This window comes from Plectrocnemia conspersa, unplaced genomic scaffold (genome assembly GCF_051122295.1).
Source record: "Plectrocnemia conspersa isolate PC_06_02 unplaced genomic scaffold, ASM5112229v1 ptg000011l, whole genome shotgun sequence".
NCBI classification, from domain to species: Eukaryota; Metazoa; Arthropoda; class Insecta; order Trichoptera; family Polycentropodidae; genus Plectrocnemia; species Plectrocnemia conspersa.
This window is the reverse complement of record NW_028277175.1, coordinates 12,050,195-12,068,115: the sequence shown is the minus strand read 5'-3', so window position 1 is coordinate 12,068,115 and position 17,921 is coordinate 12,050,195. Positions and strand designations below refer to the sequence as shown.

General features: G+C 31.6%; 1 protein-coding gene across 14 annotated transcripts in view; it reads left to right on the top strand.

The window, feature by feature from the left end:
* The window catches only part of Ten-m (teneurin transmembrane protein Ten-m), a 460,112-nt gene that overhangs the window by 71,820 nt on the left and 370,371 nt on the right, over positions 1-17,921 (top strand). For 10 of the 14 annotated variants that reach the window (XM_088198143.1, XM_088198149.1, XM_088198148.1 and 7 more), the window contains one exon: positions 3,102-3,196. The exons of the other annotated variants lie outside the window; for them this stretch is intronic. In XM_088198143.1, coding sequence (XP_088054269.1) covers positions 3,181-3,196 — 16 coding nt within the window. In that variant the 5' untranslated portion in view covers positions 3,102-3,180. Of the gene's footprint in view, positions 1-3,101; positions 3,197-17,921 lie in introns of those variants that run through there. 14 annotated transcript variants of the gene reach the window in all.

The following is a 17,921-nucleotide window of genomic DNA, read 5'->3' as shown; positions in this document are numbered from 1 at the left end:
GCATATGTAAGTTGCCGAGAATCGATAATTTTTAATTAGGGCTCGCTCGATGACCTCATTGTTTTTAGGATTGCGTATATATCTATACATTGGCTTTAAGAGTCTTTCGATTATATTTTTTAATGAATTTTGTAAAAATCAAATCTATTTGTAATGGATACAGTAAATATTTTACTAAAGTATTTTACTAACTAAATAGATTTTTTTAAATATAAGGCTGACAAAGACAAGTTAACGTTCATAAATATTGCTTATCTAAGTTAAAAAACTATAGTGAAGTTAGCAAGTCATCTGCAGTATAATTATTTATTAACTGTCATCATTTTTTTAAAATAAAAAGCAAAACAATACTTTTTTATTTTTTTTGCACCGAATCCGAAATTTAAAAAGGTGGAGAATTTTCCTTTTTTTAGTAATATCCGTCAAAGTCAATGAATCTTTTTCATTTCATATAAAAAATCCATTTTTATTTTAAACGTTATTAGGTAAAAAAAGGCCGCTTTAGAACATTGATAGATGTTTTTACCCAAGGAATTTGTAAATTAAAATATAACTATAAACTCCTGTCCTCCTAAAATGAAAGATAATAACGTGGCACTGATAGATAGGTCGTCTATATACTATTACCACAATTCTTCTTTACACCTTTACCATTCAGTAATTAATGCCTGATCGTTACGCGCACCTTCGTCGTCGACTATGGAATATTATTATTAGAGATGCATAAATAAATAGTTATTAAAATAATTTAATTATTAATTTACAATAAAATATATGTCTTAATTCAATCGACTCGTATTACTTGTATTTAGTGACTCTCGCGCAGATCGACAGTGGGGGGCGCGTCGGTCTCTGCTCTCAGGGTGCAGCGCTATCTGTGCGCCAAACCTTGAAAAGACGTCCGCGACGAGTGTTTCGGCCACGATCTTTGTCTATTGGTTGGAAATTGGGATAGCTTCCGGCCACTTGGTGGAGTAGTCCATCAGCACCATGACGTATCGATTGCCGTCGCGTGTTCGCAGCAACGGACCGAGAATATCCACTGCCACTCTTTGCTTTGGGGTTCCAGATACGCATTTCTGCATGGGGGCGATGACTCGTCGGTTTGGACCGTTGCGCGCCGCGCAAATATCCCACTTCTGACACTAGTGTTACGTGGGACTATATGAGACCGTTGCATCAGAGCCTTGAGAAATGAAAGCACGTGAATTGTGTCCACACTAAGGGCGATTGACGCGCCCCCTGCGATCTTCGCGGGAATCACGCCAAAGGCGTGAGGCCCGCGCATGCGCATCTTAATATTAACTTCTCAAATTGCAACACTATCAATTTTAATGAGATTAAATCTGAAGATAAAGGCATTCTATATTACTCACATAAAAGGTGGTTGAGCCTGAGACGTTTTTGCTGAGTATGGAAATTAAAGGTAGATGTCATCCTATTTTTAGTCATGAAAGAAAAAATATATGATATTACTAAACTAAAACAGCTCATTAACTAAACGATTTTAATTATTTGGTTGATATTTTAAAGTATTTAAATGAAATAAATATCGAATAAGAATAAAAAAAAAATAGAATATGAAGTGTTATAAAAGCCTTTATGGCCAAATTATTACTGTTTTCATAAAATCTTATAGAAGAAAATTTGATCACTTTTCCAACAAAAATGTGACAAAAAGATCAGTACCACAGACTAATTAAATTATTTTACACCTCCATACGAAAAAATATTATTATTGGCTAGTTCACCATTTTTATTTGACGTTGAAAAAGCTCTACCGAAAATTCAATTAAAATTAATTTTATAACAATGCAATAATCTTAAAATAAAACTAATTTATAACAATGTTTATTTTAGATTTTTATGTGGCTTTAAATAATGAGAGATTTAAATAATAATAAAAAATCAAGTATGTTTGGTACGACGTACTAGTGCAAAAGATTTTTTTCTGTAAAAAATTATAACTAAGTAGAATATCCCTTTAAGATTTCTGATAAAAACTTGATTTACATTTTAACCAGAACCTTACCTCCTGATTTATAAAATATAACAATGCTCTTATTTATCTTATTAATGTGAATTGTATGTAAAATGTGAAGTATTTTTTTAAAATAAAATACCAGAAGTTCTGTAGGGTATCAATACGTTTTTCATACTTCAATTTCTATAAGTTTATATATATTTTTTTCTCTCAAACCTTTTTATTTTATTGTGTTATTAAACCAATATGACAAATATCAGAGTGGCCAAATATGTATTGTTATTTGTTTCTTTTTTTTAATATGCTTAAGGCAAATTGATAAGCCACTTTGTTATTAATAATTTTTTTTTATCAGAGAGGAATTATGATGGTGCAAATTCATTCCTCGAAATTGTCGTAATATGTGTTTTTATTGTTTCTTAAAAACGCATATACTGAAATTTTAAATATAATTGAAATAACTGTGGCGCTAATTATGTTATAATTATTATGAATTTTTATGAACATTACAGAACTTATTTTCAATATAATTATTTTTTTATGATGATTTTTAAGTATTTAAAAATTATTAAAAAGGATTTGTCCTGCGGCGCTCATCATAGTTATATTTTAATACATATAAAGTGGTAATGCTTAATTTAATTCCTTGATTTCAAATATTATAATTTTATTTATGAAACATATTAAATTTTCTTCTTTTGTTTATTTTTCTTCCTTCGTAAAAAATAATAGTGCGTTACTGATTCGGCCAACCACTCCTAGATTATTTTCTGACTATGGCTGTGGTCCGCGACGGTTATAATAAAGTAATAATCCATTCGGCCCGCCTTCTAAAACAATTGCTCACCCCTGATGTAACACACACACGCTGTTATCGCTTGAGCGTTAGTATAATATCCTTAAAAATAAATATGGTTAGTTTGTATCAGTAAAAATAATCGCAACATTTGATACAACACGCTATAAACAATCTTTACAAATAGGTATATCGTATATGATACGACTTACAATCAATAATCTTTAATTAAAGCCAAATTGTTAATCTCATCTGTGATTTCGATCACGGACCGCTATTGTTTCTTTGTTTATTGACGTACATCCTTTATATTGTTCCCAGGTGAGTGATATAACCGCTGTGAGCGCGTGTTCACCACAACCACACCAGCACATGATTCCAACACGGATCCTACGTAGATATGAACTATTCTCAAGGTTTGTAAACCACGATGTAGTGAAAAAAAAAACATCTTAGGACCGCGTCACTAATAAGCATTCTTACGTGTCGCGATCATAAAAACGGACACGCTAATAGACTTGTATGATAAATAATTAACGACCGGAAATAATGAAAAATATATTTGTACACTTTTATGATGCAGTATCGAAAAACCATTATCGGTTTTATTAGCTTCGTTTATTATTTATTACAGAGCGTTTTGAGTCTATTTCTGGACGGGACTCGGACGTGCTTGCTTTCCGGCTCCGATTGCATCTATAATTGAAAATATGTATGGTATTAAACGCCATAAACGATAACGTTGATCTATCGAAGGCTTTTGCCCATACGAAATGCAAGCCGCCAAGCCGCAAAACCGAATTGCTTGAGGCCCCGAGGTACACCGCTGACCACGATAGCGGCAAGTTCCAAAACCACTGGTTGAACTAACGACCTTTTCCAGACACACCTTGCACAATTCCATCCCCAAAGTGTGTAATATTCAAAGTCTGACCCGGCGGACTTTACCGATATCCACCCTTGCGTCTGGCGGTGGTATCTGTGATACCTGAAAGTTTGCAAAGTTACGCTTGTATACATGTGTATATTGAAACATGCATGCACGCTGTAAGATATGAATCTTATCTTCAAACATTACAATATCGTTATCAAAAGTTTAGCTATGTTGAAATATTAATAACTTTCAACTGCTTTTCTTCAATATAATAATATATTATGTTTAGTCTATAGTACTTGGATATTTTTGATATAATTAGTGGCTTTCAAACTTATTATTACTGCTCCCCATATTTAAAAAAAATCTTGCCGCGCCTCTAATTTCATAAAATAATTCAGGCACCTTTTTTAATAATAAAAATATATTTTCCTCCAAAAACCGTAATTTACAGATTAATAACATAAAAGTTTACTAATATGTATGTTTATTAATGCATTTACTTTTAATGCGTTCCATATCTGTCTATCCAAAATTATAATATAATAAAATTATAATATTCGGAATTATTTTTTCACCACAAAACTGGGTCGATATTTTGATATAATAGCATTTATTTTCTGTTTATATTATATATTATATATAATATATGTTTAGTTTTTTGATGTAAAAATTAGCTATAAAGCTAAATGAATTAACAAAAAAAGTAGCTTATGTAGAAAATCCTCTTTTGCATAAATGTTATGTTACTAATGGACACTACATTTGTATAGCTTTTGATTCAACCAAAATTAAAATAGAGTTTCAGTCTAAATTTAAACAGCAATTAAATAGGCATTGCTTCATCTACTTTTATTAAAAAATTCGAAGTACGCAGTCAAGAAATTAACTGATAGTAAAGATCTTGAGTTTAATTATTAGCAAATGGTATATGTGGCAAATGTTATGCATATAATTCGCGAAACATTATTTTAACTAAATCAATAGCTGTTGGCAAAAAAATTTCTTCTATTGTATGTATGATTTTCTTCTATTTGACATTAATGATTATTTAGGAAACTTGGTAGGATATTAGCATTTTTTTTAGTAGTATGCAAAAAAACGCATCACCTTCAAAATCATCATATAATATATTATATAAAATAAAACAAAAAACGTATTATAATTTAAGTAAATTTATAATTCTTTATATAAAAATATAAATTTAAATAAATTTTAAATTAATAAAAAAGGATTAGATAACATATTTAGACCCATAAATAAAAAATATTTGAAATTCATTTTTAAATTAAAAACATATTTTTAAAAAAATAAACTTAAAAAGACAACTTGCATTATTACTAATAAGTTTTCATTCATATTTTGTTGCACCTCCTTTAACCTTCAACCTTGTTAAAACCGCGACAGCATAGAATTACTCAAGGATTCAAACAATTTATTGGCAATTTATTCGTACCACACTTTTTCGAATTTTTAAAACAAAATTTATACACTACAAACTATAGCTCATCCAAGATGTTAGCGCTCATCATCGTTGTGTTGGAAATAAGGGTGCGTGTACGCATGCATGCATACATACATAGTTTTCCGCGAATTTGTTTACACCGATAGGAGAATGTTACAAATACTAAATCAGGGCTGTTTTAAGGGTTGGGTGACCATACGTTGGAAATTGAATTACAAATTATAATGTGTTATATTTTTATTATAAATTATTGTCATGTTGTGGTATTTTGTAATCAATAAAACAATTCCTGTAATATTCTATTGGTATTTAAAAAAATATTATATTGAACAGATATTCAACCTGGAGAGTGATACCAAAACTTCTCTCATGTTTTTGAGTTAAATATGTATATAAATAAACAAAAAAAGTAAGAAAGTGATATTTTACACTTTCCTCAACAAATTAAATTAAAAAAGTAAAAATTAATTGCACTTGTAATTTCACATGGTCACCCTATTATATTCTCTCACCAATACTATGACGATGAGCGTTCATATCTTAGACGGACTGTACATTCGTGCACTCTAATTTCTTCTTTAATAATTTTCAATAAGGTTCAAATTGGGGCTGTTCCCGGGCCAGTTCAATGATTTAATTCCGCATTTTTTCTTGTAATCTGAAATATTTCAATAAATAATTAGTTTTATTCTAATTTTCAAAATCTCATTTCTAAGACATTGATAGAATTATTTTTTTAAAAATGTAAGTGACTATTTTCGTCCAAAAAAAGGGTGCAAAATCATCTAAATTTGAGCACAGGTGTTCAAAATTCAGGATGATTTTGTAATCCGTCGTCTATACTGTTCCGTTGATAAAGTGAAAAATTTCGTGATTATTTGACCCGAATAAATTATTTTTGCTGTCATCGAAGAATGATATTCTTCTCCAATCGATAGAAGTTCAATTTTTATGCCGATTGCCCCATTCCACGCGTTTCTGTTGCATTTTTGGGTAAATAACGGCCTTTTAGCAGTTATACGACCAATGAAACCTTCATCCCTAAAACGCCTACGAGTTTTGTCCATGCTTATTTGTTTGTTTTTAGAATCATTGGACTCGCTGGTAATATCTACCGCTCTTTTACGCCAATCACGTAAGCAGATTCGACGTATCAGCCAATTTTTCTCCATCTACAACCCTTAACTCGGTTTGTTGAACCTCTTCCGTTGATGTTTTTAAAAATCTTCGAACTGTTGATTAGTTACAAACAACAAACTGCAAAATGTGTCTTGTTGAAAACCCCATTACTGAATACACAATGATATAGGCTTTTTGATTTTCACTTACTTGCGAGCGATTCGGCATTATTACTTTTAAAAATATTTTATTTAAAAAACAATTGAGACTTGCCCCTAAATAAACGCAAAAAAATCGGAGAATTCCAGCAAGCCATGACGAAAATATCTTATTTTTTTACGATTTCAAAAAGTAATGCGTTTTTTTGCACACTACTGTATGTAGTTTCATAATAACCAAACTTGTAAATCTTAATGATAAGTGGGATGAATCGTATTTTCTTACTTTGAAGTTTTTATATTCTTGTTCTAATTTACTATTTTGTATCTGCATCAGAATCTTCTCTTGTAACTAGGCTAAGAAAGCTTCGTTTTTTTGAAATTATTATACCTAAATCTATAATAAAGGATAAATGTTAATTTTTGCGGACTCCTTTGAACTAGCTCGCGCCCCCTAGTTAGGAAACCGCTGTTTTGGACTATTAATATTTTAAGTCAAGATATGTTTAAACAGCTCTTTTTCAATACATGAATTTTAAAAAAGAGAAACTATTAAAGTTAAATATGCTGACATCCGCATTCTAAGACATAAATATTATTTATAAAACTTTTATATCCCGGAAGAATTCAGTTAATGGTAATAAAAATCAATATTACTATAAGTTTATGTCTACATAAAACATCCTACATATAGAAATTGTAACATAATAATACAATATATAATGTTGACAAACTCTATTGTATCTATACAACTTTTTATACATTTTTTTTAATCTAAATAAAATTTTGTTTGGACCTTTGAGACCTTCTCAAAACATAGTTAGCTTTCCACCACATATTCGTAAATTTACCGTCTCCCTTTTAAATAAATGTATTATCTCACCACCTTCATTGAAAATTGTCGTTAAACAATATATCAATATAATTTATATATATTTTACTTTAATTACGGAGGGTCTACCTTTTCTAAATCAACGCTGAACTGAAATTATCTTATGAAGAAAGAGAAACAGTAAATGTTTCAATAAATTTTGATGTTTCTAAGACTTAATTGATTAAATTTAATGATCCGAAATATATTTGAAACGGGAGATAATTAATTTATTTTTGCATTAAGTTACTCAGCTACGTTTATTAAAACTAATTACAATATAATAATGTACATAGAGAGAGGGATATAAAATACAACCGGCTAAAAAAATCGCGAGACAATCACGCACAAGAGCCCCCTGTTTCATCTGGCACGCGGACGCGTTTCGCAAAAGCGTATATTATTTAGGGATTCCGCATGCGCCCATCCCTTTTTTCGCACATTTCCCTTCGGCGATAATGTATTATACATCATACATTCGTTTCGCCACTTTACACACTCCTCAAAAACATGCAACGATGGGCGTAGTACGAGAGAGCGTGTACGAGACGCGAATGGAAAACGAAATATCTTAAGCATGCGGAAAATGAGCGTTTTTCTCGGCCGAGGAAAATTGGCGTCGACTTTGAAACTCTATACACAAAAGAAGGGAAGGAGAGAAGGAGCGCGGGTGTAATATATAATTTCCGCGAATTACATTGTTCGCAAATAATAACGACAGCTTTTCGCTTTCTTTCTTTCTGTCTCTATCCACTAACCCCACATGCGCCCCCACGTTTTGCGTTTTAATATGCGATTCTGTCAAACACGGTTAAGCAGGTATATAAATTAAATAAGGACAACACACGAAATTACATGTTTATTTTTAGCCATTGTGTAAATTTTCATTACTGTAGCATTTCAAACAAATATTTGAGGAAGCAATCGTTCTTTAATTATAAAACCAAAGAGCTATTTTTGTACTTGCTTTGTATCTCGCACCCACCATAAGCCACGCCTTCGGTTTTCCCATTCACAAAAAAATTAAGCGCCTAAGCCCGTAGATGAGATGTTAGCCTTACTTTTTGAAACTTTGCCTAATATAAATCTTATCCGCAACTGTTGCTAATCTACCTCACATGCTATGATGTTTTGATTATATTTCTCAAAAAAAATATACCCTTCATTGGTTCAAATATTCATACTACTATAAATTAGCGTTAGGTTATTATTAAGATTGATAATTTTGTTACAGTGGAACGGTGTAATCTATCTGGATTTACAGTTCAAATATTCATACTAGTATAAATTAACGTTAGGTTATCATTAAGATTGATAATTTCGTTACGGTGGAACGGTGTAATCTATTGGGATTCATAATATGTTTAATAAATTTATAAGCTGCCTGTGAAAAACCTATTTTTAAATTATCAAAATAAAATATCAGACGGTTACGAAAAGCGTTAATAAATATAAGAGGGTTTGAGAAATGAAAGGGATTTTTTCTCTGTTTAAAACAGTGCAGTTTCTGTTAGGGTCTGCGTAACTTGTCAAAGTTTACCAGGCATAATTTTATTATTATTAGTGAATTCATGTAAAACATTAAAAAAAACTCCGTCTTAGAAGACGTTGTACAATTGATTATTTTTGTAACCGATGACACGAAGTGTACTGAATTGTTCTTCATTAAACTATTAGCTAAATATATAATCTTATTGTAAAATATATCAGATAGCAGACGTTTTTGACGTTATAAACAATAAGCTAATTATTTAGTTTTATAAATGCATTGAGGTGTATCTATAGTGACATAAAAAAGGTTGCTTTACAAGTAACAAGCAATTTAAAAAAAAATGTTTTTGAGATTACTACATAGTTTCGGTGTGTGATAATTTAAACTATTATATGTATAACCATACTAGAAATTAGTAATACTTTTTTATATCTTAATTACTGACTTAAATCATTTCTGTATAGATTATGCCTTATTTTTCTCTTATTATAAAATTAATCTCGTCTAACCATAAACGTAAGAATATCTAAAATTCGATAATAATTTATTATTTGTTTAAATACGTTTTTACGTATTAAAACAAATACACCAGTATGTCGCATAGTCACTTTTTATGTGTCCTATAAACTTTACGATTGTGCTATTTAAATATTTAAACAGATGTATGCAGCGACATAAACTGAGCATTTTTTCTCCTGAGTGCACAATTAAATTTTTAGATTTATCGCCCTTATTTCCCTTCCAGTCCATCTGTTTTAACCATCTGAATCAATAACGACAGAAGTGTGAGAAAGTATGCACTGTTACTAAAAATAGTGAATAAAAAAGTGGCAGTAAAAACTTAAAAACGTAGTTTTTTATTGCTCGCTTAAAATCGTGCTTTTACGTTTTCATTCCGCCGATGGCGTGTCGATTTCGGTTTCAAATGTTTCACGTGAAGCTATGAATATGCATGAATATGAGTTTATACGATGACTTGAAAGTTATGAAAATTCTGCGAAAAGTCAATTTCCCGAATGGAGCGCCTAAAAGCTTTCAAGGGCGTTTTGTTATGGTAATGTGATGAAATAATCACTACTATCGAAAAATCTGAATTTTGATTAAATTGTTAAAAATAAATTTTAGCTTGGCCACTCTGTATGTAACACTTAAAATATGAACACATAAGGGTCAAACTCCTTACTATTTTACATCCTTGTTTTATGTCCCTTTTATCAATCGTTTTTTTTTATAATGGCTTAAGTGACCATAAATCATTATATTTTTATAAAAAGACGACATTATAAATTTAACTATGTGTCATATGAATGTTAACATCGTCTTACAGCTTATCTTCTGTGTTGGAATGCATTCTGGACATCCGCAGCAGTGCATCATCTTGTCATTGGACTGTCTTAATGCGACCTCAACTTAAAATATATAATAAAAATATATATCGGCATCATCCAGCTTAGTGTTTATCTATGGTACCAGCTTAGGACATAAAACGTTGATTTGTGACTGTTATCTGTTGGTTTTTTTTATTTCGTTCGACGGACACTGTTACATCACCGGGGCCGGTTTCATTAATTTGTCAATGATAAAAAGCACTCAAAATGCAGATCGATTCTTTATTGGTCCTAAATTCGTTATCGGCCCAATAATGTACTTCAAATTGGACGGGTTATGACCCATTATTTTTACGATCGCATTTTCGGCCTTTTAACCCTTGTTTTGACGAGAGACAGATACTATGGTCAAACTCTGAGTGTTTAAAGCTATTGGTGGGTTATGAAATTAACAGTAAGAAAATATCTTATAAAAGGCGATATAAAAATAGCTGATTTAAAAAATTACTTATGTGGTAGCAAATTTAATTTCTAAACAAATATAATCCGATAAAATTAATTATGATTGGTGATGATGATGATTATGAATTTGCTTAAAACTTGCAGTTACTTATAAGTCTTATTGTATTGGTTTGGATGAAAGTACTGATGTTTCAGATATGCAAGTTTTGATTGAAAATAAAATTAAAAAATATTAGAAATAGAAGATTTATCAAGGGTCATATTTTTTTGAACGTATTCTTTTGCTTCGACAGTTTCTTAATTGCATTTTGTATATTAGTGTACTATTGGAACTTGTAGGTATTTATGTGTTTTAATAAAGGCGCAAAGCATTTGTAAGTGTTCCTGGAAATCAGTATATAAACCGTCGGGAATTTGAATGAAACCGCAGCACCGCCTGCTGAGAGAAGTCTGGAATTCGATTAGAGAATATCGTGAAAGCTGATGACCACTCTCCACCTGCTACCGGGAGTAATTTTTGACGTTCCTCCCAAACCACCCACCAATATCGGGTCATTATGATAATCGAGCTTTTCGCCAGCGATTGTTCATTTATTAAACTTCTCGATTGCCGGATCTCTTTGTGGGCGAAGGGTAGAATTTTCTATTTTGGGGTTAGTTACTGCAGCGGTGGTGCAGGGGGCCTTTCTCCAAAGTCCAGACTACGGAAACGGCAGGAAACTCCGCAGATAGTACCGGAAGTGACCCGCTCGGCCTGTCCGTCGCATTCAATGCTCTGAATTATTCCATAAATTGCGGTCACGACTGGAAGAATTGGTTAACAACTTTGGTCAAAAGCAAATCCTTTCCCCACTCAATTGTATTGTTATTATAATAATATACAAAAAAATGGTATTTCGTCAATGTAGTCTGGGTGTATACTTGTCGTAGTATTCATTGTTAAGATTCCTTCTTTGAATCATCTACATACGTTACAATCGATATTAAATGCATGATTTAAGTTTATTTGCTATTTATAAATCTAGAGCTTGATGTAATTATTCAATGTTTGGTTTCAGTTGTAACTATCAATTTTTATTTGGTTTTAAAATGTGTTTAAATATTGTATATTTTGAACACGAATTATCATTTTTTTTAAAGTTTGGTTAGATTTGGGTTTGAATTGGAAATAGACGTTTCGCAACTGTCAAATTGAATTTCATATATACTTTAAAGCAGCATATGTAGCTCATTATAAGATGATTAAAATCTTATACGTTTAATAATATTTTTTTTTAATAGTATCATAAATATTTTAAAGCAGCATAATGTAATTTTACAGCACCTTCCAGTTAAATCGATTTTATATGATTTTGCTGTAACATATACATTTAAATGATGTTCGTAAGCTATTATGCCAACAATATTAAATTTATTGATTGCATTACATTTCAGAGGGTTATTCGCTACTAATATTAGTATCACCGAGAACGGTTTCTACAGATAATGCTAAGAGCTGAGCATGACACCGGTCGTTATCTCAGGTCATGAGTAGCATTTCACCTGTATTGTGTACCGTTTTATGCACGGTGGCTTATGGGTATTCGAGTTTGGCAGTCTTCCTGCACAGAAGGGATTCAGAATTGTCGTTGAGCTTAGCCGATGAGAGCAGGGTGTGGAGGTGTCTCAAGCACCCAGACGCAGGGGGCTCCAAGTGCCCTCGTTCGAGGTCCTTAAATAATTTATTGCTTGCTAAATGATTTCTTCTGCCCGATAAAATATTTTATTTTTATTACAAGATTATTATAAAATTAAAGTTTCAAGCGCTTTCGAATCTAAAAGATTAGATAATTCCATTGGAGTTAGGTTATATTATAAATTGTTTTTTGTTTAAGAAAATCATAAAACATCTAAAATCACCAGTTGCTGCTCTTAGTTTTTATTTATACCTATAAAATGAGTGGTGGATTATTTTCAAAAAAATATTAGATCTTTTAAAAATGTGTGGCATTAGAAAAATAATAATTAAAAAAACAATTAATATTTGATCTTAATTTGTATAAAAAATAAATATTTGTATCGATAGTTTTTCAGATATAGTGGCAGGGTTTTTTTTTGAGAAAATATTTAAAAAGCATTTTTGCTTAAATTTTAGTTACTAATATCAGTTTTGAAATAGGTGTATACACATAGGATATTAAATATTTGTAATCAAAATTATATCAAAAACTAGTGTTTTAAAATATATTAATTGTAGCAACGAGACCCTATTGATAAAAATACAAATAAAATTAAAATCAGTGAATACTAAGATCTTGTTGTACAGTATTATTACTTTTAATAAATAATATATAATAATTGATTAAAAATAAAATTGAAATAAATACATTTTTTGCAAAATTTCTACTTAGCCTTTAGTTATTTCCCTGTTTTTCATTTCTAAGCAAAACATGTGTGTATTTATTTTCTAATTTTAATGAAATAATAAAACATAATAAACTGCCACCCGGGAGGGCAATCGCCGTATTTTGCTTACGGCCAGGGCATCGATTGTGCGCTGTTAGAAATATTAGGGTTCGAAATTAGTTCGTTTCGCACGTGTCGCATACATAAATTATCCGTTCGGAAAGTTCGTCCGTAAACAGTAGTAAATAAGCATCACCGAGTTTGGATATGGCCGGTTATTTTATTAGAATGTGAAATGAGCCGTGAGACCGGCTATAAAATACGAAATTCCCGATTGGCAAAACTAAGACTATCTGCGGATCCGTGCGCCATTTTGCACGGGGGTATCGCCTGGCATAACTGCCTCAGCCGGTCCCGAATTAGTTTCACAACAAACAAACGGGAAATTGAGGCGAAGCTCCTAGGAGTGAGTGGGATGGTGGAGCCGGTTGACTTTGCAAAAACGGCCAACTCTGACGGAAAATTGTGTCCAATAAAGCGAGGGCCGATATTATGAATATTATTGGCAACAGGGGTATTTATGTGTTTTAATAAAGGGGTAAAACACTTTCTCTCTATCTTCTATAATGTACGGGGGCGATTCAAACGTACAACTTAATTAAATTAATGAGCAATTGTGAAACATAATTGTTTTATGTTATCTAATTGCGTTTAATAAAATTCTAAAAAAGATTACTGCTTTAGCTTCTCTTCTCTGGAAAAAATATTTTTAAAGGAATGTGTTTCTTTTCTACTGAATTTTTCCTAGGAGTGTTGGGATACAATTTAATGCATACTCAACAAAGCACTTTATAAAGTTGCTAAGGGACTTTTAATTGCAAGTCTAAGTGGTGATCGCGTCTCTTCAGCTCTTGAAGACGCTTCTCTTGCACAAACCATTCAGTATCTCAACTGAATACATAGCCATACACAATGATGTTTTCGGCGATAGTTATGAGGAGCTGAAAAAATATATGGATGGTTCTTATTTATTTTAAATGTGAACTATAATTATTTTTAATTTTGAATAATATAAAGAAAAAAATTAGTAACCTCGCGAAATATTATTATAGTGTTTTTTAGTATGATCATGCGAATATTTTTTTAATATTTCTATTAAAAATCTATGATAAAGCGTTTTAAGGTTCATATTGAAAGGTGTATTATATAAATAAAAAAGCGTGATTTTCAGTGTAATCAATTCTTTTTCATTATTATATTTTTATTTTACTTTCAGACGGCTCAAATGCTCTGAATGAATTTTCAAGAAACAATCTTAAACGGGCATGTAAATCGATAGGATTTATTTATTTTTATCACAACTGAGAACACAGCCAAACATAAAACAATTTTAACTGCTTTCTCTCTTTATATTTTTTTATTATGTAAGGTTTTAAAATTATTTTTGCGAGCGATCATATTTTTTTATTGTTACGATTTTGGCAGTAGACTCTTTCGCGCACCTAGCAGTGCTCTCTGGTAGGTACATTAACTCACACAGCTGCGCTAATAAAATTTCGGTATTTAACAGTTTAAAACAGCTCGCTGTTCTGTGCTGCTGGTGCTGCAGAGTGCGTTTCCTTTTGGTCGGTTTTATTTCAATGCAGATACGCCGACACTCTTTCATACTTAACGGTCCATAAAACTTTACAGCGGCCGTAAATATTCGCCCTTACCGATGTTTACTTTTTTCTTCTTACTCGGCTACATTTTCGTGCCACTTTTACTAAGCCTCAAAATTTCCAAAGTCCGGTCGTTTCGCCGGTTTAATGCTCCGGTTAATTACGGCGCTTTATGCGCCACAAACACACCCCCAAGCGCACTAACTTTTGTTCGGCAAGGTCCGTCTGTATATGTATGCGTGGAGAGTCGTCTTGGATAATGTACATATATATACTCAAACACTATATGTGGATTTAAAATTAATTGAATCAGAGAAATTCAACCGAGGGTCAACACGTGCAATTGTTAAATCCCGGATCCGGCTAATCTCACTGGAAACCTCGAATTTCTACGACTGGATTCGTGATATTTCAAAGTTGGCACGACTGAGACGGTGCAACTGCTGCTGTGGTCAAACGGACCCGACTCATATAGCAGACCTTTCTACGTTTCATCTACTGTGAAAATGGTATATTGTTGAATAAGGTGTATAATACAATATATCGTATACATTCTGGGATTATTCGTAATTTTTGTTTTTCTGATTTTCGGTATGATTATAAAAATCTTCAGTATGATTAAAATATCTACAGATTCAGATTAATTAGCTAACAGTAAAAAATGCAATTTTAAATGACAAAAATGCTTTTCCCCAATTTTGGACCATTTCTTAATTTTATTAAATTTAGTCTTTGATGGTGCATAATAGTTTCTTTCGAATGAAAAATATGTTAAAATTGTTAAAAAAAATGCGACATTAAATTTACAACCCGCTTGCAAAAGTTCTCCAGCAATACGTTTCAATGTTTCACTTTGTCGGGATCACTCTGAAATTTCATTAAATCGAACAAAAGTCTACTGAACTCGCTGAGCTTTACTAATGAGGTTTTCCGGCTTTAACCTCTTACCGACCGGCGATACCTAATGAAACTCGTCATCGAAAACACCCTGCTAGTCAATATCACACGAAAACTTACTTAAGCCTTTCGTAACTATTTCAGAAATTTACAACCATTTATGTTTTCTAATAAATACAGATTTATGTATATGCATATTAAACAAACCGAGCGTATCTACTAAAGCAAAGTTTACTTGCACAGCGATGCGCTTTACTAATTACTTCTTAATTGTTTCACTGCAGAATAAACTTAATAATGTTAAAGTTATACGCGTCTCGAATTTATATTAAATACTAAATAAATAAAGTATTAAACTAAATAATCCTTACTTCTTTGTTAAGACTGATTATAAATTTAAAAAATTAATTTTGATTTAAAAAAATATTTTTTATATTATATGTATAATATTTAATAATTTTGTTGCTAATCAGTTTCATAGCATTGCTTCAAGAACAGCATATTTAATATCTCTACAATAGTTCTAGGAAAGTAGCATCTTGTAGTGAACTTTCTATCGGTGAACTTTCCGGATTCCACATAAAATATATAATATAGGCAGATACTTAGTTAATTAATTAGATTGCTTTTGCTTAAATAAATAAAATTTATGCTTTGTTTTTACAAAAATTGTCTTAAGAATAAAAAGTGTATTTTAAGGCAATAAAAAAAACTAGAATTACACTGACTGAAAAACAAACTAATGCCTCACAATATTTAAAAAAAATATTAAATGCTAGAAAATACACGTGTTCCTGCACACTTCTTGTAAACTATTATTGAAACAAATTTAAAATAATAGTACAAAAAATTTTGAATACTCTATTTTCTGGCTATCGTATTTTTATAGTATTAAGTATAGTATTGCTATCGATTACTAAAATGACTACATCTATAGTGTTTGGTGTATTGAAATATTGAATATTTGACATCTCTATTTTCTTTACCATTTATTTACTCTTCAACAAAAATCTCATGAAATAATTTCACTACTTATATTTGATCTGCTCATTAAAAAATATGTGGCGTAATAATTCACACAAAATAAATAAAAATATCGTATTTTTTGTAGCAACAGTCGTACTTCACCCTCGGTAATCCTAGCTCGCATTCGCTGCGATAAGTATCTCATATAAGCATATAAATTAAATATCAGCTTATATTTTATATTCGAAAATATACTTTCTAATCAAACACACGCGTCAGGGGTTATTTTGAGATATAGCAGAATATGCTATTCGTCACGGGGCGCGACGACATCTCACCCCCCGTCTATATTGTAAGATTATCATTTTTTTATTCAATTACTCGCCACAATGGTTTGGGGTGATTGGATTAAGCTCCACAATGGCCCTACGTGTGCATCCACATCTGGGCGGTAAAACAGCCATATGCACTTTGCATTAAGTTGTTCCCGTGTGTGCGAACATTGGCTGCGTTTCGGAACAGCTTCCCCCATCCTATTCGCGGCGGGCGACGCTATCGCCCACTTACACACTTTCCTGATCTTGCGGCCACTTAATGTAATCCAGGAGCAATAAAAATAAATCAGAATATTCAGGACGACAAATGCATGACTTGCAGATGTTCAACCAGTTTGTTCCTTATGAAATATTACATTTGCACTAGAGATAATATAATAAAGTCATATTATTTAATATTTTTATTCTAATTAAGATTGTGGCTATACTGTAATTTAAAAAAAATGTCAAACGACGTTTTAAAAGTACTTCGTCAACGTAGCTGTTTTTGGATTTTTTTTGGATCTAATTAGTTTTTCAAATAGTCTGTTGATTAACCCTTCCGTGCCTGTGGGGTCTATTGACTCCCCCAACTTTTTGGTTTTTCTCAAATAACTTATTTAATATAAATCCTATTTGTCGCAAACTTTTTGTATTTGTCAAAAGTAGTTTAAAGAATAAATATTAAAAATAATCATTGTACTTTATTATCTCCAATCGCGAGAAAAAAATAAAATCAACTCTAATCGGTACTGTCGCCGTGTGATTTGTATACCTGAGTCAGTTTTTATAGAAATTCGCCTTCTAAGAATTTCGCGCGGCGCCCCCTCCACGCGGTTCCTTCAACGCTTTATCGCAAACTACACCGTTACCTAAAAAAACATACAGTACGAATTGAACCGCCAAATTCGATCGTTATTGTTATTTTATTTCTCACGTTACTTTTGAAATTGTAAAATGGCTGATCGGCTTGTAACTGACGAAGAGTTGCTAAGAATTTTGCAAGATTCTGACGAGAGTGGTAGCGAATACGATAGCGATATCGATATTGATAATACATTTAAAAAAATACATTTCTCCCGTAAATCGTATCGAAGTTGAAGCGTTTATAGGTATCCTATTATCTTCTGGAGGATTGAATGGGGGTAA